The sequence below is a fragment of the Rhamphochromis longiceps genome, linkage group LG12 (assembly GCF_057381845.1).
Source record: "Rhamphochromis longiceps isolate RC_006_pf linkage group LG12, R_longiceps_female_GT1.1, whole genome shotgun sequence".
NCBI lineage: Eukaryota > Metazoa > Chordata > Actinopteri > Cichliformes > Cichlidae > Rhamphochromis > Rhamphochromis longiceps.
In genome coordinates this window covers 4,689,585-4,715,482 of record NC_140568.1, presented here as the reverse complement: position 1 = coordinate 4,715,482, position 25,898 = coordinate 4,689,585, and the positions used below count along the sequence as shown (strand labels likewise).

At 43.2% G+C, this 25,898-nt stretch overlaps 1 protein-coding gene and 1 pseudogene across 1 annotated transcript; both read right to left on the bottom strand.

The window, feature by feature from the left end:
* Positions 1-2,364, bottom strand: part of LOC146656656 (ribosomal biogenesis protein LAS1L-like) — an 11,241-nt pseudogene extending 8,877 nt beyond the window's left edge.
* A 10,221-nt stretch (positions 2,365-12,585) lies between these two features.
* LOC146656655 (fatty acid synthase-like) lies at positions 12,586-13,975 on the bottom strand. The gene is made up of 4 exons (XM_085426821.1): positions 13,828-13,975; positions 13,599-13,697; positions 12,907-13,158; positions 12,586-12,779 (listed from the first exon to the last, which is right to left on the bottom strand). The coding sequence occupies exons 1-4, from the start codon at positions 13,915-13,917 to the stop codon at positions 12,642-12,644; spliced, it is 579 nt and encodes a 192-aa protein (XP_085282947.1). The 5' UTR covers positions 13,918-13,975; the 3' UTR covers positions 12,586-12,641.
* Positions 13,976-25,898: the final 11,923 nt, after the last annotated feature.

Below are 25,898 nucleotides of genomic sequence, written 5' to 3'. Positions count from 1 at the left end.
GGTCCTTCTCAAAAGAGATCAGCAGCTCCCGAGCGTTTCTGCAGGCATCCACTTCTTTCTGCCTGGCAACGAGCTGCTCATCGGGGCCTCCTCCCAGCTGTCTGGACCAAAACTCCTGCTGGAGCCACTCCAGGACCACCTTACATCCCTTTCGGCACCATTTCAAAGAAGGAAGAGTCCCATGCATGATTTCGTGCCTCAGATCCACCACCCACTCGGGGATGTTCAAGTTTCCAGCCAGTTGCCTCAGCGGCGGGGCCTTTCTCCCCTGCTGGCGCTCCGTGATAAGATTAAAAAATCTTACCAGGGCCGTCCCGTACATCAGGGTCAAGTCATCTCCGGTAAGCTGTCCGGACCGGTCCCGCACCTGGCAGCGCACGAGGTCTGCTGTGCAGTCCACGGCCACGGGAAAACTATCAGCGCACCTGGCCCTCCAAGCCGATATCCTCTCTAACGCAAACCTCTGCAGAGAGGAGTCCATCGAGTAAAGGTAGTCCCGAACCTGATCCCACTCCGCTTTGTTAAGCCAGGCTACCACATGGCGTGTTTTCTCAGAGCCCTTTTTATTCATTGTGCGCTCTCCGGACCTCACGCTCAATCTCTCACTCACCGGGAAAAGCCGCTCGCCTCACGCAGAGACCACTCGCAGATTTATATGACAGAGGACCGCGTTCAGAGCTTCGAGTTTTACAGTTGCTTGTCGCACAGCAACCAGGAAATGATGCTAACGTTTTCTTCGGCTTCGTTTGTGGCTGACGTTCAGAGCGCTTATTTACATGATGCTGGTCATAAACGAGCTTTCTTTGGCTATGGTCAATGGCGTGTCCAGCGGGGTGGCCTGGGGGGGCACAGGCCACCCCCCCAACCAGACTGGCCACCCCAGGTGCCACCCCAAAGGCAAAACAATAAAATTCAATCAAATATCAAATGTCCGATTATGTTTTCACGGTGACGCTCAGATATCCGAGTGTAAGTGAATGCAGCATCGGCTTCTGCGCTATGTGCATCACGTTAGCAAAGGTAGGAGAGCCAAGCACGAAAGACGTCACTGCAGGAAACAATTTTTCGGTGAAAGAAAATGAGGACAGAATAAATGTCCCGGTAAGTAATATTAAGTTTGTTGAGTTTAGTAAACTTCGGCGAAATTAGAATACCAAGGAAAAAATAACACTTAAAGAATTATTGCAGCCGTGGAATATTTCAGACAGTATGCTACAGAGGGGAGCTAACATAAGAGTTATGAGTTATAAGATGTAATCTAAGTCGTAACATTGCTGTATGGAGCTGCAGATTTGGTTGCAGGTTAACATAGCTGGACTGGCCATCGGGCTTATTTGACTTATTTTTTTATTTATTTTTGTAAGGGCATGAACAATGAGAGGTGGTGGATTGGCCAGATGCAGGTCGATGTGTAGAAATAACTCCGTTGTTTGGTGGTGGCTATGGCGGGGCTTCCACAGAGGCAGCAGGTGGATGAGGGAAGGGGAGGCAGGAGGAGAGCCCCGAGGCAGCCGCCAGTCCGAGTGTCAGGTGAACTGAACTTCAGGTAAGAAGTTATGACCTGCAGTCTATCTGGGTCAGATATGAACTAAGTTTAGGTGGAGTTTATTTTCGTTGTGCTGACTTTTTACTGTCAGTTGCAATAACTCATACTGCGTTCTAGCCAGCTTGGAGTTTTTATACAGCTGTTCGGTTGCTATGATGTTACTGATAGTGAACTTTATTTTATTCATAAGGTTAGTTAGTAGAGTTGCCAACGGCTCCTTAAAAAAATGGAATGGTCCCTCAATCAGAGAAAATATTACACGTTTCGTATTGAGCTGAGAAGAGACGCAGTTTGTCCCGAACTTCAGCTAGAATGGAAAAAGACACAAAGCTGGATTTATTCTGTCTTTACGCTGCACAGCTGCCTCTTCTCTCATCCTGCCTCTCCTGTTGCTACTTCAATCATGAAACTGATCGATGATCAGCTGATCGGCTTTTCTCTCTTGTTTGTTTATCGCCCACTTTGCGCCAGAAAGACGAAACCAGCAGATGTCGCGCTAAACAACAGCAGCACGTTTAAGCTTGATCGGCTGTTGTTAGAATTTATTTAATATTAATTTCTAGTATCAGCTGATGTTTGCTGGAGCCACAGCTGTAAAGCTGCTGGTCATGATGTCGGTTTGGATAGCTGGTGAGAGGGAAACGTGAAGACCACCCACCAGGATCCTTTTTTATGTAGCTGACAGCTGGTAACTGTGCAGGGGCGGGTCTAGCAAAGTTTTGCCAGGGGGCCAGGTAGGGCATTAACAGGGAAAGGGGGCACAAAGAAATACTTTTCTTTCCTATTCTCATTTAAAATATCTAACTTTTATTAAATAATTATCTAAATCTTACAACCAAAGTTTTTATCTGACGTAAAATGTATAGAAATCATACATATACCAAAAAGACTGTACATCACTGTCACAACAGGGTTTGTTTTCATTCAAAGGCTTTATGGCTTTAATACCTGGTGGGTCGGTCTGTAGTCAAAATGCCCGATTTTCTGTCCCAGTCCAGCCCTCCAGGTTATACTGGCAGTGTCACCATGCCAGCTGAATGTATTTCATCATCAGCCAGTGTTGTTCTTTATCAATATTACCAAAGTTTACCATAAGGCAGCATAGAAAGTATTTACTTGCTTTCAGGTTTTATTCAAATATTAGTCTTTTCAGTTGTTTCTCCACTTTTTTCCTGTTTCAAAATCAAACACCAGTTTGTGAGAAGATTATCTTCTTTTTTTAACAGGCAGAGAAAGTTTTGCATTGGAATGGCTAATTTGTCAATTGTTTGCTACAAATGTTCGTATTTTAATATTCAAAAATGTTTTTGCCCAAAACATATGTGCAGTATATGTCAGTAAAAATACTATGCAAATATTGCTGTCCTTGAATGCTGAGTAAACACTGACAAAGCACTGATTGTATCTCTTGTACTTTATCAACGCAGTATCTAAAAACTTTGCACCGTAGTGGTTAAAATCTCATTCTAATAAGAGTTAAAAGTGCATTTGGTTATTAGGTTTATAGGATTATTGAATTATGGTTAAGGGTTGGTAGAATTTTTTTTTAAAACATTATCTGCCAATTAAATCTGCCACCCTTCTCCAAATCTGTGCCCCTACCTGGCCCCCCCAACAAAAATTTTCTAGACACGCCACTGTACCTGTGTAGTTGGTGCACTGTCCCACAACATCACTCATGCTCAAGATTTACACAGGGCCAGATACCTACATTCAAGCTACCTTCTCGTAACAGCACAGTGATACAGAATTTTAGGATTTGTTTTAATAATGCACAAAAGTATTACAACTTAACTCTTAAAAATGTTAATCAAGAAACTGGGTTTTATGACGTGCAGCATGTCATAGCACGTAAAGCACGTGCAGTGCTTTAATTTGCTTCTCTTGCTATCTATGCATTTTTTCTCAGTAGCCGATTTCTGATACCTTCACAGGTGTTGAATAAACAAATGTTTGACCCTCACACAGAGCGGCTGTGCACGTCAAATAATGAGAAGTGCCACAACTTCCAATGTGTTAATAATGGACTGGATTTATATAGCGCTTTTCAAGGCACCCAAAGCGCTTTACAATGCCACTATTCAGTCACTGGTGAAGGCAACTACGGTTGTAGCCACAGCTGCCCTGGGGCAGACTGACAGAAGCGAGGCTGCCATATCGCGCCATCACCAGTAGGCGGTAGGGTAAAGTGTCTTGCCCAAGGACACAACGACCAGGACAGAGAGCCCAGGGATCGAACCGGCAACCTTCCGGTTACAGATGTGCTTCCCAACTCCCTGAGCCACAGTTGCCCTCAACTTCACTTGCAGCACAGGTGGTGGACTTTAAAGAAGGGTAACAAGATTGAATACACGGTTGTGCAACAATGCTGATGAAGTGAAGAAGCTTCTCGGATGAGAGGTGAAACGTCTTCAAGCAACTTAAAGAAGTCCAGACGCTTTTCTTTACAAGCTCCTTTGACTACGATGACCTGAATGACTGAGAACCTTCACAGACAACAATGCTGATTCTGTAGTTTATTGTATGACACCGTTATGTTTCCTTTACATGAACTGTGGGCAGTAGTAGCACTGATGTTGGTCGCTATGGTATTTGTAACTGTGGGTGTTCCTGTAGGGCTACGCGTGAGAATTCACAAATGTGCTGTTGCAACTTCCTCAAAAGCTGCAGTTGCTGCAGCCTCTGAGAAATGCTCACAGATTGATAGGTATGTTATGGAGCCTCGCAAGGCACATTGAAGAAAAAAAATTTGAACATGTATTTTGCGAGATGAAGATAGTGCTCAGTGGAAGGGGAAACACTCGTGGCTAGGTGTACTTTGATCTGGTGGTCTTTGTTGCATTCATTAACAACCAGCTGCAGTACTCTGTACAGCTTTACAGGTATTGATGGAAGCATGATAAATGCAAAGAAAAAAACTCTCAAGATCTTGCAAAACATTTGTGGGATCTTGCAAAAGTAAGTTTTGACAGAATTTGTTCTGTTTAGTGTGGTGCACAATAGCAATTTTCTAAGATCACACTTTAGCAATAAATTGACTTTGTGAAGTCCTTTATCATTCTTATTGTCATGGGCATATCCTATTATCTTTTTTCTATACATTAGATTTTATTTGTTGTCCCGTATACCAATTTGTCATTCTTTGTGAAATGCAGATGCATAAAACAGTTCTATGCAAAACATGCATGCTACTTTCATGCTGCACATTCTACAACAAACACTTATTTTGTGTGCATTTGTCTCTTTCAAACAGGTGCCGGTCCTCACCTCTGCAGTGCTGCCGTCTCCTGTAGCGCTGCATGGTTCTAAGCTAAGTTTCCTTTCCTTTTTCTGTTCTCTTAGATTTGTCCTCAGGTTGGAAGTGTCTGTGTTGTGCAGCTGGTCTGGTCTGTCTCTAGACAGTTCAGGCTGCACCCACTAGTTAAATGGTGGAGGCTCACAGCGACATACTCAACACAGAAGTTTCTGAACTCTGCATGAGGGTTTCTCCGACGAAGTGAGGGCCGTGAGGCACAGCTCCCCGTCTCCCGGTGACCCTGCTAGGTCCACCTTCTTAGGGAAACCCTCTGCAGAGGAGCTGACAGAGCCAGGAACTTGTGAGTTGTGTGTGTCCACTCAGGCATCATTCATGCTTGTTCTGTAGGCAGTTCCTGTCAGAAGGAGGAGGCGCAGCAGGAGCGTCGGGGGGCGGAAGACGGTGCCTCAGTGCCTCTCTCCTTCTGACATTGTTAAAGAAAACACAACAAACTTATAATTATTTAGATATTTACATGTAGGTAATGTCCTCAAGTTCTGTATAACCACTTTTTCCTCTCTCTGTGTTTGTTTCTCGTTCGTTGTTGTGTGTGTTTGTGTGCATTTGTCTCTTTCAAACAGGTGCTGGTCCTCACCTCTGCAGTGCTGCCGTCTCCTGTAGCGCTGCATGGTTCTAAGCTAAGTTTCCTTTCCTTTTTCTGTTCTCTTAGATTTGTCCTCAGGTTTGAAGTGTCTGTGTTGTGCAGCTGGTCTGGTCTGTCGCTATAACGCGGCCTCGCTGTTTCGCACATTTTTTTTGTGCAAGTTTGCATGCTTTTTTTTTTTTTTGCGCACAGCGCTTTGTGTTCTGCGTCCTGATTGGCTTCAGACTATTGTTGATCTCCTCCGTGCCGTCTCTCCTGTGCAGTACAGAATCGCTGATTCATTGATTCATTAATGATTCATTGATGTTGAATTATCTCTCAGCTGCTCTGTTCTCATGTGCTGGACCTGAAAACACGGTTTGATCTTTGGTTTCTGTAATACTGGACTTATTTGTCTACGAAGGTTTGAGCTTTGAGAGCTTAAACAGGAGAGAAACGTGTGAAAATGTTCATGTCGGTCTGAGTGTATAAAGTGTGTAGTGACGGGTTTTACAGCCTTAAAACATTGATAATAACTGTGAAAAATAAAGTTGGCTACTTCAGATTTCACCAATCGCAGGTTATTTTTAGAACGTAACTCCCGCGATAAACGAGGGAGCGCTGTTTACAGATACTGAGAAGTATAAAATCTGAATCCTTTCTCTCGTTTGCTCTGAGGCGCGGGGGGGAAATATCGACAAGTCGATCAACATCATCTACAGATACATTCGACATCTCGAAAAATGTAAATTGCCACTTGATTCGTCCATTTGGTTGAAAAACCCGACCGTGAACAAGGAGCGAATATCACACCGGAAACTAAGCGCTATGCGCCGGAAGTAGCATATGCTAAGGCGCACACAGGTCTAAGTTATAGGTCTAAGTTCCCCATAATGCACTGGGTGTTTCTTCTTCACTCAACATGTGTTAGTAGACCTCTCTGCATTCAGCCCGTCTGCCCCTCATCTATCGATGGATGTTTGTTAGAGGCTTTGGTTCCCACTGTCGCTCACAGACGGTCACCTAATGTTTCCCTGTGTAACTGCAGGGTCTTTGCCTTATAACATAGAAGTAGCTTGAGGTAACTGTTGTTATGATTTGATGCTGTGTGTGTGTAATAAAGCTCCCTTACTGACAGTGGGTCACCACAGCTTGTAGCTCCATGTATTTGATGTGGCACGTTTGCCCTCGCTGACACAACCCTAAAGGGATTTGTGTGTATGAATAAAGTTTATTGTTCATACAGTTCATTGCCGTATGTCTATGAAAGGCTGAATGAGGGTTGTAGCTCCCTCAGCAGCTGTGGAGCGATGGCTCGTGGTCACCTGATTCAGCCCTGGAGATGTGGTTGGTTAGACACGCTGCTTTAGTTGGACACTACAAACCACACTCACCTGTTTACACAAACACATACACACCTTTTGTGTTACAACCACCTTGTTACACTCAAACACCAGATGATGCATCTGAGCCAACTAAGGATTCACTGAGACTGAAGAAGCTCGAGATCATAAGAATTTGAGGCTCAGCTGATACAGTATCATAGGACAATCCAACCATTGTATGTCAAGAGACTATAGGCAGTAAAAGCTCCATCTGGAGGAGGAACGACGTGGTTCAGAGCGTTGCCTCCTGCAGCTGGTGACATGTTCAGATTTCAGCTCTGTCGGTTAGAAAGTCTGTTTTTGTTTTTCATCTGTGTGTTGCTCTTTCATCCTTTTGTTCTTCCTCTTTCTTGCATCAAGCTGGCTGACTTCACCACTGATGAGGTAACCATGAGCAGTAAGCCTCGTGTCGCTCACAGTTACATTTAACATAGTGCGATAAACACACTCAGTCATTATAAGGTACATCCTCTAAAGGTTCACATAACAGACAAACAGGATAATAAAAATAATCTGGTTCTCTGCAGCGTCCTCAGATGAACAACACACAACATTATTAGACGTCTCAGTATTTGTTACACTGAACACAAATATAAACACAACACTTTTGTTTCCATGAGCTGAACCGGATCCTGACTGGTTTTGCGACATGTGTGTCATTGTGCTACACATGTACGGCATATTTCAGAGTGGCCTTTTATTGTGGGCAGTCTCAGACACACCTGTGCAATATTCATGCTGTCTAATCAGCACCTTGACATGCCACACCTCACAGGTGTGGCATGTTAGACTACTTTTAATTAACTGCTTCAGCCCACTTACAATGAAAATGTAACAAAAAATCTTGTTCCTGACCTGTGCAGTATGTTAACACTATTGGAAGTAAAAATAACTCTAATTTTGAAAACACAACTTTCTTTCTTTCTTTTTTTTTTAATAAAGCTCTGACTTGTATTATGAGTCTGTGGTCTGGGAGAGAGTCTGTAACTCTGTCTGCAAAATACAGGATATAATGACCAATGTTGGGCAATTAATTATATAGTTACTTCTTCAAAAAAGTAACCGAGTTATGCAAACAAAGTTTTTTGCAGCTGTTTACCTAAAAATGTAGCCAAGGCGTTTTTTAATTAAACAGTTCAAACTATTTACAGAACAATCAGCTGTTCTGCATCAAATCTGATGCCACACAAATTATTTGTGCCACTCCAAAAAATAATTTGTGTCCACTATGAGATGAAGGAGAACAACAGCCTGATACCTGCAGGACAACAGCAGATGTATCACTGCTGTAACACCTGTAACATTCAGCAGTCGCCTCATTGTTCTGACACACACAACAAAACTGCTGACTACACTACACACTCACTACATAAGATTTGCGCTAAACGTCGCAAATCTCTCACATCTCCAAGCACCGCCGTCACTCCTAAAACTTCCTCCCGTTTCTAACCCTTGCCATATAATTTTTGATTGGTCCACATGGTACATTTTTCCACCAATAGGAAAGGGTGGTGGGGTGTTGTTTTTGCTCACAGGCTTTCGAGCGTTTTCCTTATAAAACGGCGTTTTCACCGTTTCTTCCCGCAGTAAATATAAACAACGACAGTATTCAGGAAGAAAACCAAACATTGCAGATATTTTTATCATAACTCTGGTTGTACGCGGCCGATCAACACAATTTAAAAACTGGTATAAAGTCCACACTTTTCCCGTCAGTTGTTCCGTCGGTCCTGCTCACATCTCCAATGGTTGTACACGTTGTCATTAACGTGGCTTCACTCCACATCAGCCGCTTTGCTAAAACACCGGTGTCGGCGCATAAGGACGCGTCAGAGCCTGACAGCGACGTTGATTAGCTGCGTATATACGAATGTGAATCGCGTGATTGGCTGGACTACGGGATAAGGTGGCCTCGTTCTAATCCTATACGGGAGCAGCCAGTCACTGACTAACACTGCAAAACAGGATTGTTAAAGTTTTCATTTTAATTTCAATTCAGGTGAATTTTTTTTTTTTTTTTTTTGTGCGCGCAACGCAGATTTTCTGTGCAGAGACCGTGCCAGCAGTGCGCAATTGTGTACGCGCGCAGCTTAGAGGGAACATTGCTTGCGAGTGTCGGGTCTTTTGTGTTTGTAGAAAATGTTTCATATCTCTGAGTTCAGCTCATGGAAAACAGGAGCAAAAGCAAAAGTGTTGCGTTTATATTTTTGTTCAGTGTAAATGATAAAACATCAGGTTTGACCCAGAATACAGTTTGGTCCACATGGTGGCGCTGTGAAAAGTGCGCGCTGTACTGGTGGCACCAGTGTCCCCAGCCCACAGACCAGTGCTGCCACTAATCGAGTTTCATTAGCAGCATCTAAATGCTGTTTAAAGGTGGACTTCATCTGTCACACAGGAGCAGTTTGGCTTCGCTTTGCTTAAATAATGACCTGGTGTATTTCTGTATACACACCTGCTAAGGATCAGGTGACTTTTATAATAAAAGGTTAATACGTGAAACCTTAAAAATAAAAAGAGCTGTTTTTAGCAGTATTTAGGCTGCAGTCTGTGTATTATGTCCATGATATTCTACATTACAGTAAAAACAGTAATTATATAAAGAACAGATGGATCAGGATCCTGTCTGTGTCTTTACTATGATCTCAGCTGATAATGAGGCTTGAAAGAGACATGTTTGAACTTTTGCATTGATCAGACAAATAAGCCTGCATGTTTGCATGAGCTTTACCTTTAACTGTAAAACATGAAGCCTTTATTATTAAAAAAACAAAACCCTTTTGGTGTCATACAGGTAAGAAAGCAGCGAAGCGTTTTTCTCTCTAACAGACCTTTCATCTGTTTTCTCTGCCGTTGCTCTGATGGGACCTGCAGGGTGTTTTTGGTGACGTGGAGGTTTGCACAGTTGCTGCCTGTGGTGTGTGTAGAAATGTTCATGTTCTAGTCCCACTGTGAAGCACATAGACGTGTCCTGACTTCCTGTCTGTCCCACACTCTGTTGTCTCTGTTTGTTGCTGCCAACAGTACAAGTCATCTTTGCAGATTTTACTGAATTAACAAAAACATTTTTACTGAAAGACTTATTCAGTAAACACGTTTGTTACACTGAGACTGAAAAAGAGATCCCTGTTTACGCTCATAGAAAACGAGCCTCTGTTTTACTTTATTGAAATCATTTCTAATCACAGACAGGATCAGCAGCGTGCAGCTGCAGTGAGGTGTTAGTAGAGGAGCTGTGTTTGTGAGCTGTAGTCTGGATCAGGTCTCTGTGGGAGACTCGGGTTACAGTACTTCTGAATATCACACAGCACATTTCTTCAGAATCGGTTGCTGTTTGCTAACATTTGACCTTTGCCCTTTTAGGCTGCCCTTCTGGCGCCCGTCGATGAGGACTTGGGATCTGACAAGAAGCAAACTGGGGGAAGCAGCAGAGTACCAGACTTCCCTCCTCCAGCAGGCCGGGAGATCTTGTTGCGCACCTGTGTGCCGCGACCAGCAGCGTACTCCAAGGCGCTGCCTCAGCGGCTCTTCTGTGTCCTGATGAGGGAGGAGTTTAGGTTGGCCGGAGCCTTTTCCACAGACACGTCCTTCTTTTAAGTCCTGTGAACAATTCACACCTGGGATAAAGATAAGTGAAGGACACAGGATGGAGACTTTCACATAAAACAATAAAGCTGAATTGAACTAAAGTGAATAATTTGAAAATGACTCAGTGTTTTATCAGCGACACGTTACCGCAGCCTTTTAAGATCACTGAACCTGTTACTTCAAAAAACAACATGTAATGTTGAAGGGGACAAAGAGTTAGTTCATGTTTGACACTGATGTTAATCAAAACTTCCAAGATCCAGGTTGAATAAAACAGCATTAGGTGTGTGATTTCACTCTGCTCCACACACCTGCGTGCTCCAATCAGAGACACCAGAGGAACAGGTGATGAATGTGATGGGGAAGCATACGCAGGTGTGACATACAGAGCCGTGGGAATTACAGGACATTATTACTGTTGATATATTCTCAGCGATCAGCTGTTAGTGAAGAGCATGAAAACCTTACTGCACGTCGGTCAGCTCAACTTAGCTCGCTGGATAATTTACTTGTCAGCTTGAAAACATTTAACTTTAACAAAATGTTCACCAACACGGGTCAGTGTAGGTCACTGAGTCATCCTGCACACTAGCCCTGCCCCGCCCACCTGTGTTTATACACCTCTGCAGCCCCTCCTCCTTCAGCCGGGACATTTGTTCTAGCCTTCATTCATAAACTCGGCTTTCTAACATGCAGCTAAAGTTCAGTCTGCATGCTCGACCCACATACTCCTGGTAGCTGAAGTGAAATACTGCTGTGCGTAAGGGTCGGGCGGGTGACCACGTCACCTGGTCATGGGGTAAATGCTGCGGCCGGGTTCAACTCTGACCTGAGGCCCTTTATTTCTCCCTCCCTGCTTTGCTGTCTGGTCTTCATTGTGCTATTAAATACAGACAAAAAAGTTTGTTCTCCTCCTTCCATCACCACCTTTGTTGCATGTAGAAAAGTGTCATATAGAACCAGTCGTTACTTTAATGGTCTGAACTAAACGGTCGGGTGGCGCCAACAGCGACTAAGAATTTTCTGGGCCAACAGGATTTGTGTTTCAGTCCCTGATAAACTGACCCATCCTCTAAAAAACAAAACCCAAAAACTATATTTACAAGATAAATGATCAGAAATAGTAACGACAACAAAAGCACAGGAATCATAGATCCAACGGGACAGGCTCGTTACAATGAAGGAAAACACTGAGCGACTGTTGAGGCCCTTATTAGTCCTACAAAACATAACAGAAATGTTACAATAAAACACAGAGGCCTTTATTGTCACGTCCATCGTACTGTGACTCCTCAGCACATTCATCTCCAATCAGCAGCTTCCTTCACTGACCCAATCACAGGTCTCAGGCCAGCTGTTGTACTCAGGTTTGGATTATTTGCTGAGGTTTTAGATCTCTGGACCAAAGCCTTTAAAAGGAAACAGTTTCTCAGAGGTTACATCAGTAAATATGATCTCACTGTTACAGTGATCATTCACATCTCTGATTAACCTCTGAAGAGACACATTTGGTCCTTAGCGACGCCTCTGTCACAGGCGTCTGTCAGAACAACAGCGTGTGTTTGACACAGTCCATCATGAAGAGAAGCAGTTTTTCTTCTGAATTAGTGAAATAACTGGTCTGTAAATTACAGTAACACGAGTGTCATTGTTAAAACACAGTTTATGAAACACTTAATTTGTTGTGAACTTATTGACAACGTAAACATTTGCTGGTTGCCACTGTAACTGATGACTGTGTGGTCACATGACTGAAAAGTAAACAAATATCACAAAATAAAGAAATGCCTCCAACTTGTGTTACGAGTAGTTAGTGTGCAGAAACACGGCTGCAGGGTCAGCCCTCCCTCCACAGTCGCTCATCAGGCTGGTCGCAGCGCGTTTGCCTGTCTACTGATGTCTGCATGAGCAGAAACACCAATTTGAGTGATGTTATGTAATTCAGGATTCAATCAATGTGTCAGTGTTTGTTACTTTGTTACATTAATTTTTTAACCACGTTATTTTGTTGTGGGATGAACTTCTGCAAACAACAACATATGGCAACAAAAAACAAAACTTGCAGTTGGAATCGATGGAGCTGTGAGATGATGGGATGTCGACTGGTTCACTAACCATTAACATTTGGGATATTAGGATAACAGTAGCGTGTAAACATAAGCAGTGCAAACACTTCCTATAGCGACACATTTACAGTCTAGTTTGGGGAAAGCTGAGGAATTAGGGTGAAGAGACGGTGGATGTTTAACCCTCCCTTGGTTTGACAGCTCGCTCAGCCAGCGAGTTATGAATGATGTTCTTGATAGACTCCGCCCCCGCGCCTTCTAGGAAAGTGTGGTGATCTCCCTTGATGACGTGGACCGACACCTCGCCATCACAGACCTGAAGAAAGACGCAGTACACAGTTTGAACATTGGAAGGCTCAGACAGAGTTTATAGAAACACACACAAGCGCACACACGCACAGTGAAGATAAGTACTACAGACTGATGTAAATGTGCATCGGTACCTCGCTGAGCTTATAGTCAGCTCCCAGGTTTTGCTCATATTCGCTGCTGGTTTCGGCGCGCAGCAGCTTCACGCTGCCGTGGTATTTTGCAGTAGGTACATATGCATCAGCAGCCTTTAGCTTGTAGTAGAAGGCGGAGGCTGCAAAGTGCAGTGAGTCTCGGTCGATGTCCTTGTGAGCGGAGGTGATTAGGTCCACGGCCACACTGACGCGTGCATTCAGGTCTGACAGCGGGAGCAGAGTCTCCAAAAGCTGTAGGATGTAACCATGGAGACGACTGTAAGTTCATAGCAAACGTTACCGCGTGCTCGCGGAGATATTGTTGTTTTCAGAAAAGTAAGTGACACATAATTAATGAACATCACAGATCTTATGTATATGAAAATGCAAAATGAAGATGTTTTGATATTCAGGAGTTACAAATGTCAGCTTTCAGTGAGAAACTGTACGAAGGTTTGATTTAACCGCATGTTTTACTTTAGTCTCCATAACAGCTCCAAACATCACATCATTGTTGAGTCAAACCTGCACCACACACAGACTGTGCTGGAACAGCAGCTCCAGACTGTGTTACAGTCACCATCTTTACCTTACAGGCGCCGTGAGGCAAAAGCTCAGGTTGTGTGGCCTTTAACGCTGATGCCACATAAAGGAATACTTGTGTGTGAACCTGTGGGTCAGAGACAGTATACCTTGTTGTATTCAATGCCAGTGAACTGCTGGATGAAGGCACACAAGGCTTCAGTCTCAGCCTCAGACTCGTTGCCGGGTGTTAGCTTGGCTCTGTAGCTCTGCAAATCAAAAACACAGTTAAACCTGTTCACATGCAGATCATGTGACCAGAGCTCATCCTTCAAAACCAACATCACACACGCTATACAGCATATACATGAAATAAAGATGCGTGAGTGTTTCTCTGACCTGTGTGTACGCTGCCACATATGAATGTGAGCCATCAAAGAGAAACAGGAACTCCACAGGCTGATTCTGGGTCTGCAGCTGAGAGCACATTTCAAATGCTACACAGGCACCAGAAGAATATCCAGCGACTCTGTACGGGCCGTCCGGCTGCACCTGCCTGACGCAGCTCACGTAGTAGGCAGCCAGGGACTCAATGCTATCCAGAGGAGCAGCTGCAAAGGAAACACATGAGGGGAGTTAGTTTGGCTGCACAGTGACATAAACAGCTGATGCACAACATGTGAGTGACAAAGGTCTGAGAACAGAACCACAAACTTTTAAACTGTGAAACAAAGAAAACATGAAATCACATCAGGTCTTTGGTTTTCCTCAGGCCATTATGGAGGGAGCTGTATATGTACAAGTGTTTGTAGTTTCACCTTTGAACAGTCAGACTTTCAGCTTTAACACATTTTGCTGTTTAACAGTTACACACGTTTTGATACACATGATTGTGACACCTGGTGAGGACGCACACTCATCATTTGATGACAAGTAAGGACACGTAGTTTCCACGATGGTTCAAAGTGTTGATTTTGTGTTTTAAAGTTTTTCTCTGTGACTGTAAAGTCATTTTAATATGAGCCCCATTATGCTGACACCCACGCAGACGATGCACACAGCTCAGCAACACCAAGAAGCCTGAAACTCAAATGACATGAAAAGTTATCCATGAGGCGCCAAAACACAACAACAGCTGCAGCAAAGGCTCTTTGTACTGTAAGATGAAGATCCTACAAAAGTAGAAGCCTCACAAACCACATGTAGACTGGTTGTGCAAACTCCCACAGACCCTGCAGTCGAGAGGATAACAAGCTGCTCCAGTGATCATGACCAGGACACAAACTGCTTCCTCCTGAATCAGAGGCCTGACTGACAGACACACCCTGGCATAGAGGAGGCTGAGGAGTGTGACAGTTGGAGCACACGCTCAGGTCTAGGTCTTTAAACAGGGGAACCACCACCCCAGTGTGCCAGTCCAGAGGCAGCATCCCAGAGCTTCACGCAGCGCCGTGTCAGCCAGGACGGCCCTGCAACACCCAGATCCTTCTCATCAGCCTCAGGTCTGTCCTAAATCCTAGCAGGAGCTACCACGACGCGTACCACAAAATGCATCGCACTGGTTCTTCCCAGTAGTTGGAACTGGTTGTCTGCTTGCCAATGAATCCTGCTTATTGGTTCCACTTGTGCTACAATCAGGACGAACTGTAGTGGGTTAGGGTTAGCTGGATATGTGCTGGATATGTGGTGGAGGGTAACTGCAGGAGAAGAAGCTAGTGGGGGAGTAGAGCAGGGGAGGATGTGGGTCCCCGGGGCCTGCTGGAGGGCAAGGGCCATGCCCGATGTGAGTAGCAGCAGGGCCAGTGCGCCCAGGAGCACATCTTTTTCGACCGTAAGGGAGACAGGAGGCCGACTCACTGCCTCGGCTAAATGGAGAGGGAATTTCAGAAGGGCCAGGGCACAAGCATGGACCTTTTTCAGCTGTAAGGGAGACAAGAGCAAGGTGTGACGTAGGTCCCCGGGGCCTGCTGGAGGTCCAGGTCCACGCTCGATTTGAGTAGCAGCAATGGCCAGTGCACCAGGAGCACATCTTTTTCGACTATAAAGGAGACAGGAGGCCGAACAGGTCTCTGACCCTTCAGCATAGACAGGTGGCTGAATGGGCTCCTTGGGCCCTCCAGCCGAGACAGACAGCTCAAACGGGTTCCTCTGACCCTTCAGCGGAGACAGACACCGAACCAGCATGTGTGGAGACCTCTGGCAGTGTGGACACTGGCTGGAGCTTAGTGGCACATTGGCTTGGCTCAGGCAGTGGTATGCAGTCCTCAGAGGGCTGAAAGTGTTCTCCAACACATCCAGCAGAGGACAGAGGACTCTACTAAAAAATCCGACTCTACTAACCTATCAGAGGCTGCTTAAGATCAGAATGCAATCATCTGCAGTTTTCTTCTTAATTAACAATAAACTTAGTGTATATGTACTCCTAAATTTGATGAAAGTGATAAATAATAGACAGCTCTCTCTCTCTCTATATTCTGACATTTAACTAATTCAAAAGATATTTCAATATTTATTTATCTAAAACAAAACAAGTTAGAATAGCCTTTATTGTCATTGTACAGAGTACAACGAAATTGGAGTGCCACTCCCTTGGTGCAAGTTTCAATAATAAATATAAATGTAAAATATAAAAAGTACAAAAAAACAATCGTAAGTACTCAAACAATAGTTTGTACAATATATACAGGATAGCAGCATTAATATAATGACAGTATGAATAGCAGCATAATATAATGACAGTGACGGTATGGAATAGGTTCAATTGTTTTTGTTCTTATTTACTACGGTGATAGCTCTGGGAAAGAAGCTATCCCTGAATCTGTTTGTCCTGGTTTTATGTGACCTGTACCGTCGGCCTGACGGTAATAGTTCAAACAGTTGGTTGCTGGGGTGAGAGTAGTCCTTGATGATATTGCCAGCTCTGCTGAGGTACCGAGAGTTTGCAGTGACCTCCATGCTGGGCAGAGAGCAGCCAGTGATCTTCTAGTTGCAAGTTCACTCTAAATTGATGTTTAACAGAAAAAAAAAATGTTTTTATGTTTTTTCCCTAAAGTGTATGTAAATATCTGGTTTCAGCTGTGAATATACTGCTGTGTATTGAAATTCCTCTTGTTTTGCATAGAAATATACTGAACAACATACAAAGCATAATATATAAAATAAAATCTACCTGAGTTTTTTCTTTGAAAGAAGCCACTTATGTCAATTGTTGTGTTCATCAGTACATAACTGAAACCGATTACAGTGCTTTGTTTAGCCGTGGAGGGAAACAACTGAAAATATGAAATAAACACACATGTAAGCTAAGACTCTCTAAAAAAACATCATTGTTGTTGTTCGGATTTTCATTTCCCCATTTGTTGATTCACTCCAAGAGCAAGTAACGTAATATGGGTCAAGTGATCAGTTTGATATCAATCTTTTGTGATACACCGTCATATTTACATTATTTGTACAGTATGAATGATTTGCTTTGGTACCTGGTCAAACTTAAGCTCTCCTCTGTCTGCCTGTCTACGCTTCTCCTGCAGCAGTTTCTCCCCCCTCGCTCACATGCGTAAGTGCTATGCTCAGTCACCCAGTGCCTGAGCTCAGATCATACCAAAATTAGGGTGAATTTACGACTGTGCGCTATGTGCTTCGAATATTGTGTGTAGTTTTTTGTTTTATACAGTTGGCAGTCAGGCATCAGTAACAAAATCACCAGGCTCACAGTAGACAGATTCACAAGAAATTCATTTGGGCTTAGAAGGAATAAAACAAACAGAATCCTTAATTAAGCTTGCGTTAGATTGCAAAATGGTCCCAGATGAAACAGTCTTAACAACACGAAATGCACAGTTCTTTTGTAAAGGTTCTTTTTATTTGGAAGGAAAAATAAGCACAGACAGAGTCCCCAGAAGTGTCCAAAAAGTGATTTATTAAACACACACAGTTATACAGTGTGGGAAGCCGGTCTTCGATCTTCTCTGCTCGTTACAGAAAGCTTTATAGCCTAATATGACGTCAGAACATTTCCTAGAACTCAGCTTCTCAGAAACCTAACACTTTCTCAGGCTTTATGTTCCCAGATATGGATGAGGGAAAACATCTGGTCTAAACAATTGTGTGTCCGAGTGTGCAGTTTGTGAGATTGTCTGTCCAGGCCAACAAAAGGTCGCTGTCCTCATCTGACTTTACTTTGGGCCGCCTGGAGCCACAGAGATGCTGGTGGTTTTTGCATAATAGAATATTACAGAGGAATGTGTCTTATTCTGCGTGCTCTGGAATACAAGATTAAGCAGATTTACTAAATGATAAATGATACATGATAATGGTGATGATCAACTGATACTAAGTGATGCAGACTAATGAAATAATAATGAAATAATGGCAGTGAAATTACATGTTTTTCTTGACAACTCCTCCTCTTGGGCTCGCTTGCGAGCCCAACTTACACCAGGATTTGTCTCACTCCTCCGTCCAGCCTACAATCTCCCTCAAAGGCATCATGGACTCCGGCGCAGCTGAACCTGCTGAGCCTGAGCTCAGGGCTCTCTCCAGCATCTTTACTAAAAGCCGCCGGACCAGAGGGATGAGACAACATCCAATCATCAATATGACAAGAAAAACAACAAAAGAAAACATGGCAGACATAACAACACTCTTCCATTGCCCAAAGACAGACGTGAACCAGTCTCCCGGTCCAGTGTTCACACCTGATTACTCATGCATGGTTTTAGATAACATTTTCAGACTCTCAAGCGCCCTAGTAACCGTACCGTCTGGTGCAGTATTGTTGGGTATGAACGTGCAACACATGTCCCCAAACATGGCACAGACACCACCTTTCTCAGCCAACAACATGTCCAGGGCCATTCGATTCTGGATTCCCATTAACGACGTCGGGCCTAATTGTTCCGCAAGGCCTTCTACCGCGTCCCTAGGGAGATTAGAGAGTCTCAACACATTATAATGGACATAGTTAATGCGATCGACATTTTTATTCGGAGTTATCCATAGAAACACACTTTCAAAGCCGGCCGCTATCTGATTAACTAACTTATACTCATCTGGAACTCCCCTGGGAACTCCTATTGAGTCAATCCAGGTTGGCGAGTCCCATCTTGGGTCATATTTGTGCATACTGTTGCGAAATCGATCAACTTCAGACCAGACAAAAAACAACGGAGGCTCCGGAAAAGTGCAATCAAACGATGAGTTTTATTATCACAGGAGAACAACCAGCCGTCAGCATACAGAATGGGTTGCTCTGACAAAAATACACTGGGTTCTGGTTTTATAGGATAACATATCACACCTACGTCAATACAGTTCAAAAATACAGGGTGACAGATGGACAAAAGTTCAATTCGTGCAAACAAGGGTACATCACATATACTTTTAATAACTATAAACTGACATATAACTTCTCCTTTCTTCATTACTTGCCTTTTAAGGTAATAACTTCAGGTCTTAGCATTTCTGAGAGCTAATAATTGGACCCTCGTCATTAATCACTAAGTAAAGTACTTTAGCAGCCAGTCTCAGACTGGAGTAGAAGACGCTTAGGCCTTCACTCAAACCTGACTATGTGTATTGTAAGCATGCATGCAATTAACCTGCTATGTTCTCATCTCCCCTCAACATGTATCATCTGGACACTCTCACCAGTGAAGCTTAAAACCTTCTAGACTGGAACATCAACTCTTAACCAAGCACATTTATGCATTGTGTATAAAATGAACTCAACCTATAAAATAGAAAGGTCAATGTGATGACAGACATATTCAATGCAATATAAACCCTGTAAGAAATATTACTGATAAGTGATACTGTGAAACATGTTATTAATACATTCTTCATAAGGCAAATTATATGGTAGTAATAAAAGAATCTCTGAATCCCAACATTCCCTCTTTTGACATTCCCACAGGAATGTCACCATACTTCATGTTGTATCACTCCCTGCCCCACTCTATGGGTTCCAGGTTCATCTGGTAGATGCCCTCAACCCAGCCAGGGTTCGTAACCCTCGCCACTATCTTTACCAACAATCCTCTGACACAAGGAATGATACAACAACCAGCGATGACCAATATTCCCAAAAATACAGCCAATGAGCACATCACTGATATAGCCACACCATTGTCCAAACACAGATGTCATCCAGGATGCCAGCGGGTTTTCAATACCTGGGCCCTGTGCTTCGTACGTCGCTTACTACATCCAAGATCAAATGAAACATCCAAGACCAAATCATCGCGCTAACTCTGAGCTCGCTATTCCGGTTCCCCGAACACACCTGTTGTTGACGATTAGTATAGCTGGATGAAGTAATGTGAGATCACTGGGTGGCCCAACAGGGGCTACGCATCGATAGTAGAAACATTGATCGGCAACCCTTTGATTGGTCGGCGAAAATGTCGAAGGAGCGCGCTCGGTATTTTTCGGCAGCAGAGCAAGAACTCTTGAGTGAGGGATTTCAGGAGTTTCAGAGTTGAATTAAAACGCAAGGGAACACTGCAAAGGCTGCAAAAGCAAGGAGAGAGGGCTGGCAGAAAGTTGCTGACAAATCAAACTCGTAAGTAATTCAATAATAACAATAATAATGGAGTGGATTTATATAGCGCTTTTCAAGGCACCCAAAGCGCTTTACAATGCCACTATTCATTCACTCTCACATTCACACACTGGTGGAGGCAGCTACGGTTGTAGCCACAGCTGCCCTGGGGCAGACTGACAGAAGCCAGGCTGCCATATTGCGCCATCGGCCCCTCTGGCCAACACCAGTAGGCGGTAGGGTAGATTTATCATATCACACCATATTATCCAATATTATATTACATTATATTATATTATAATATGTTATATTATATCCCCTTTCACATTAGAGCCACAACAGGACCCACTAGAACATGGGAACAAGTAAAAGTGAAATATAAGAATATTCTACAGAATGGTAATATTTATCACTTATATTGCTTGTCGTCTCTTGGAAAGAGACCCTGGAATACTCTGTTTGTTTGTTCATAACAGCAACCAAGAAAAGGGCAGAGCAAAAAAAAAGACAGGTGGTGGTCCTGCACCCCCTCGTCAACAAGTTGGTTAAGTAAATAATACCCTCACGGGAAAATCGATATCTCTCTATGAGCACACTGTCGCGCTGAGCTAAAGGATCCTGTCTGTCCCGCAATATACACTGAATTCTGAGGACTCTCCTTATCAATCTTGCACCTTCCGCAATGGGTTGCTCGCGTAAACGGACAGGATATGACTGCGACAGACTTCCCAAATCCACCTTCGCTTTTATAGCCGTGGTCTCTCATCTTGATTACACGAAGTAATTTACAATTGCTACTCTGAAATATGAATTACATCTGTAATAATCACATACATGTAATAGAATGTTAATAGTACATTTCCCTTTTTTAGGGAATGACCTGTATGTATCTGTGTGAAATCAATAAAAGGATCAAGTGCTGCATTATCTTTAGTTACATTGATGTTATTTATTTATGGTGAAACAGTGGTGGAATATCGCTGTTGCTTTCGTATGAATGACGCGGACATACCTGCGTGGCCGCGATCTAATCCTGTTTACATAAAGTAAACCTGCTCCCCAGCAGGTTTACGCTTACGGCTCTGTTGCTATGACAGCAAGTCCCGGATGGGCTTCGGGGAACCGAACGATCCAGGATCACGCGAAATCGTCAACAATCTCATCCAGCTAACTCACTTAGCACGGTACGAAGAACAGGCCCCTGAGTGCTCATGCATGGTTTTAGACAAAGTTTTCAGGCCCTGCAGAGCTCGGGTTACTGAGCCACCTGGGGCAGTATTATTGGGGATATACGTGCAGCACATATCTCCAAACATCGAGCACACACCTCCCCTCTCTGCCAATAACATGTCAAGCGCCATCCTATTTTGAACTCCCATCAGAGAACTTGGACCCAATTGTTCTGCGAACCCCATCATGGCGTCCCTGGTTAGGTTAGAAAGTCTCAGCAGATTGTAATGAACATAGTTAATGCGGTCAACATTCTTATTAGGTGTTACCCAAAGGAATATACTCTCAAATCCTGCAGCTATCGGATTCACCAGCTTATATTCGTCTGGAACTCCCCTAGGCGAGTTCAGGCGAGGATCATAAGCATGTGTACCTTGGGTCCCTCTTTTGACCAAAACATGTCTCAGACGTCTGGCGGCTAGAGTACGTGTGTTGCGTTGTGGAATAGCCTTTACCTGATTCCCAATCAGCATGAGTGGAGCTCCTAATCGCACCATCGCACATGTCCCTACGCTTCCTATAGGAACATGAACCAACAGAGTATTTTCCCCACAATAATAATAGAGCCCACTTCCTGCCCAGGTTCCAATTACCGTGCTAGGGCCGCTTACATTGTTGGTGGTTCGTCCCTGAAGTGTGACGGCACACCAAGTTGGATCGATCTCTCCCACCTTGTACTTTTCATTATCAGTAGAGAACTTAAAACATGCATAGTTATCTTGTTTTGGCATAAATGGTCCCACTGTTGTCTGACACTTTCCATCTACTACTGGCTCCTGTACATTTAATGACGTCACACAAATCTAACATGAATGAGCTGGTAGACCCTTTAACATAGTTCAACTCTATGCCATTATTTCTGCTGAGACATTCATCACCTTTACCTGACCCCTCGCGCTTTTGTCTTTCTAGCGATCCTGTTTTAGGACCTACAGTCTCAGGAACTGCTGGGCTGGACTGGCCTCCGTGTTCAGACAAGGGGTCCGGAGTGCCTTGCAAAATACAGACAAAAGACAACAGAGCCATGGTTACTATTATCGCATATAATACACATGTAGTTGTAAGGAACATTTTAATACATTTCTTCCCATTACGTGTCTCTGATTCGGTTGTTTGCATCATGTTATATAAACTTTGTATTCTAGACTTGTTATATAGATTTTAGATTCTGGACTGAAACTCCCCTCTTTGTGGAGCCTTTAACTTATCACTGCCCCTTTCTGATGGCGTGACGACCTTCTCCGCTGCTGCTCTTCTTTCTTCAGCCTTCCAGGTGGACTACTGAATGGCCTGTTGCACAGGTGAGAGGGTTTATTCTGCCTCTGTTTGTTGACACCTGTGTTGGTTGAAGCCTCTTCCTCAACCAAGCTCTCATGTGCTGGTGCACACTGCGACCAGTGATACCAGGTGTCGCCCTTCCCTTTCAGTTGGACTGCTGTAGTTGTCCTGGCAACGACCTCGTATGGACCAGTCCAGCGTGGCTCCTTCCACTTGCGTTTGAGCACCTTCAGCCACACCACCTTTGCCTCCGGGGTCGCCCTGTCCACAGCGTGTAATCCAGATGTGACCTGTTTGCGAAACTGGAGATTCTTGCCACCCCTGTGGTCGCTGTGTTACTGGAATGTTCTCCTGTAAAGGATAGAAAACAAAAAGCCTCTCTCTGGTACACCTCACTAATCTACTGTGTTCATCTAATGTTCCCTTAATTATTCAAAGTTGGTTCAAGATATCATGTTCTGGGCTCTATCCTTTATATTAACTTTACTTAATCTAAATTAGGGCTGAACGATTATGGAAAATAATCTAATTGCGATTTTTTGCCCCAATATTGCGATGCGATATGCGATTATTTTTTAAGGTCTTTGTCTTCTGTATTATTAAACAAAGACAAGCAATACATCATATAGTATGGCCAATACTATATTACATTAATTTTAAACTGTTCTTTCCTGGAAGACAGACCTCTGTTATGATGACATGAGGTGATGCATGAATTGATGACTGACATTTTTATTTAACTTCTTCAATCACAACAGTATATTTGAACATACACAATAGTTTATTTTTAGCTTACAAACATCTGAGCATAAAGTGCTGACAAGGAACCCTGGTGTAAACATTAAAATGAAAGTCAGTACAATGTGCAGATTGCAGAAATATACATAAAAAAAAAATCAGTGGCTTTACCACACTCAGTTTTTCGACATCTGTGAACTACTAGACAGTCATTCAATTAAAAAATAATATTAAATAAATAAAACTAATAAATAAAAAATACACACATCTTACTGATCTCTGCAGTCAGTAACATTACACATAAAGTGCAAACATAATAGCAATTGTATAAACACACACACAAACACGCCTTTAAAATTTAAAGGCGTGAAATTGGACGGTCTAGTTCTGATTAGCGTCACCGCTGTCTCGGTGGAGTTTAATAAACTCGGCCGTCTGCTTCTTGCTATCTAAAATATAACCAGACACTGGTGTAAATTCTCGACTGTCTCATACTTCTGTTTAATAAGTTTTCTGTTTGACGTTTAGTCAGCTGTGTGAAAACCAAGGAGGAACCCACCCGGGGGATTAATAAAGTTTTATTTTATCTAATCTAATAACTTTAATCTCAGCCAAACCGATTTACTCACGAACAAACAAAACACTGAAAAAAGCCCAACAATAACATTTTTAGGTTGTCTAAGTGACTTATATATTACGTTTAACCCGAGCAGCGAAACTCCGCGGTGATCTGAAAATGATGTGCCGGGAGTTGTGCCGTTCTCGGCCGCATCAGTAACCCTCGAGCTCCCGGCTAGCTGTCGAGCTGGTGGGTAGCAGACGCCTCTGAAAACGTCGAAGCACTTTTGCAAATATGGGATATCTTGATAAACCGAGCAGATATTTGATGTTTACACAACTACTTTCTCGCCTGAAAATATGTTAAAAGTTTATTTTGTGACCCAGAAAGATTAGTATGAGTAATTTTAAAACTTAGTAGCGGCCGCCATTGCTGGAAACTGGAGTTTGGCTGGGCCGCGCTATGAATTCTGGGATATGGTAGTAATTTGGACAGCCTTCGGCGCGTCGCTGTGACGTAATCGGTCTACAAATGCGGCCTCAGGAGGATGCAGCCCATGAATTGTATAATATAATCGCAGTATAATCGCAGCCTTTGCGGTTAGAAAATTGCACTTGATCATGTCGCGATATTATCGCAAATGCGATATATCGTTCAGCCCTAATCTAAATGCTCTTTATGTGTGTAAAGAGTTTATCTTCTAACCAGGATTCAGTTCATTTTAATCCTTCAACTTAAACATGAAAATAACAATGTCTGCCTCAGTTTTACCATATCTAAATCATCAAACACCCCAAAAGTCCTAAAATGATCCTAAACCCATTTCAACTTAAACCTTAAATCCCCCCTTTATTTTGACACATTTCATGTGTCAAAATAATGTACAAAACTAAAAATGCTCAGTTTTCCCCACTCATGATCCAATCTATGTCATGAAAATGAACTTAAAACAGAACAGTCATCAGTCATGTGCTTAGCCTTAGTCCAGTCTTTACCTCAGTGTCCAGTTGGTCCAACCTTAGTTCAGTTCGTCCGTCCAGTCACCGTCCATTCATACGTATTCACACCAGGTATTTCCTCTTTCTTGCCGAGACAACAAGAAACTGTTCCTCTTTCACAGTTGCGAGTAAACATAACTAACCTCTCACCTATAAATGATTCTCTCTAACTAAGTGTGTGTGTGTATATGTCGTCCTCAAATGCTCTCTCATCTCACCCGTTGCACTTCTGACCTTCCACCAGACCAGAGGCTCATCAAATAGCCTCGTCTAACCTGCTCCTCAGAATAACTTAGACTCTGCTTTCATTAATGCAAACTTTCTGCAACTTAGTCTTTCTGAAAGACACACACTGTTTAAACCTCTGAATGCAATATCAATGCTGCAGATTATATTATTAATGCAATGGTGACGATGACGATTATTTAACAATAGCAGTAAAATAATTTCCCTGCTCCACACTCCCTCTCTCGACCTCTGGTACACCAGAGGTCGCAATACATTGTGTCCTCGCTCTGACCCTCTCTTGTGGTCCATCCGGCTTCGGGCCTCCAGGATCCTCACCCCCTGTGGTCGCCGAGATCTTCTGCAAAGGAAACAAAACACCTTTTCCTGCATCTCCCTAACTTATCATAGTTGGGACTCTTTAATCAAAAGCCTTATCCTAATTATGTTCTTGACTTATAGACTTGTATTTATATATATTCTTCAACGTTACTCATCATTTTACCACTCTCTTAAAACGCTGACACTAACTTCATTTTAAAACCTCACATTTCCTATGTTATAACCTGTTTTTGATATAGCCTTTTTATTTCATTTTGCTCCTTTTAATGTAACAATACCTTATAATTCTAGTTTATCAGACTTAATCAAAACCTATGCTTTCCTTCCTTTGGTCCTTCTTTAAATCAGAACATTTTGTCTTCTGAAAGTTTTATTTCTGCTTCTGCCAACATGTTTAGTTAACGAGCTCGACTGGACAGAAACAATCACAACTGCTGAACCTGCACTGTGCTCATGGTTAAAATTCCACAACATTTTGTCTTCTGAATATTGTATTTTTGCTTCAAAACTGCTTCTAGCACAACAAGAGTCAGCGGAGGCTGGAATGACAACAACAACA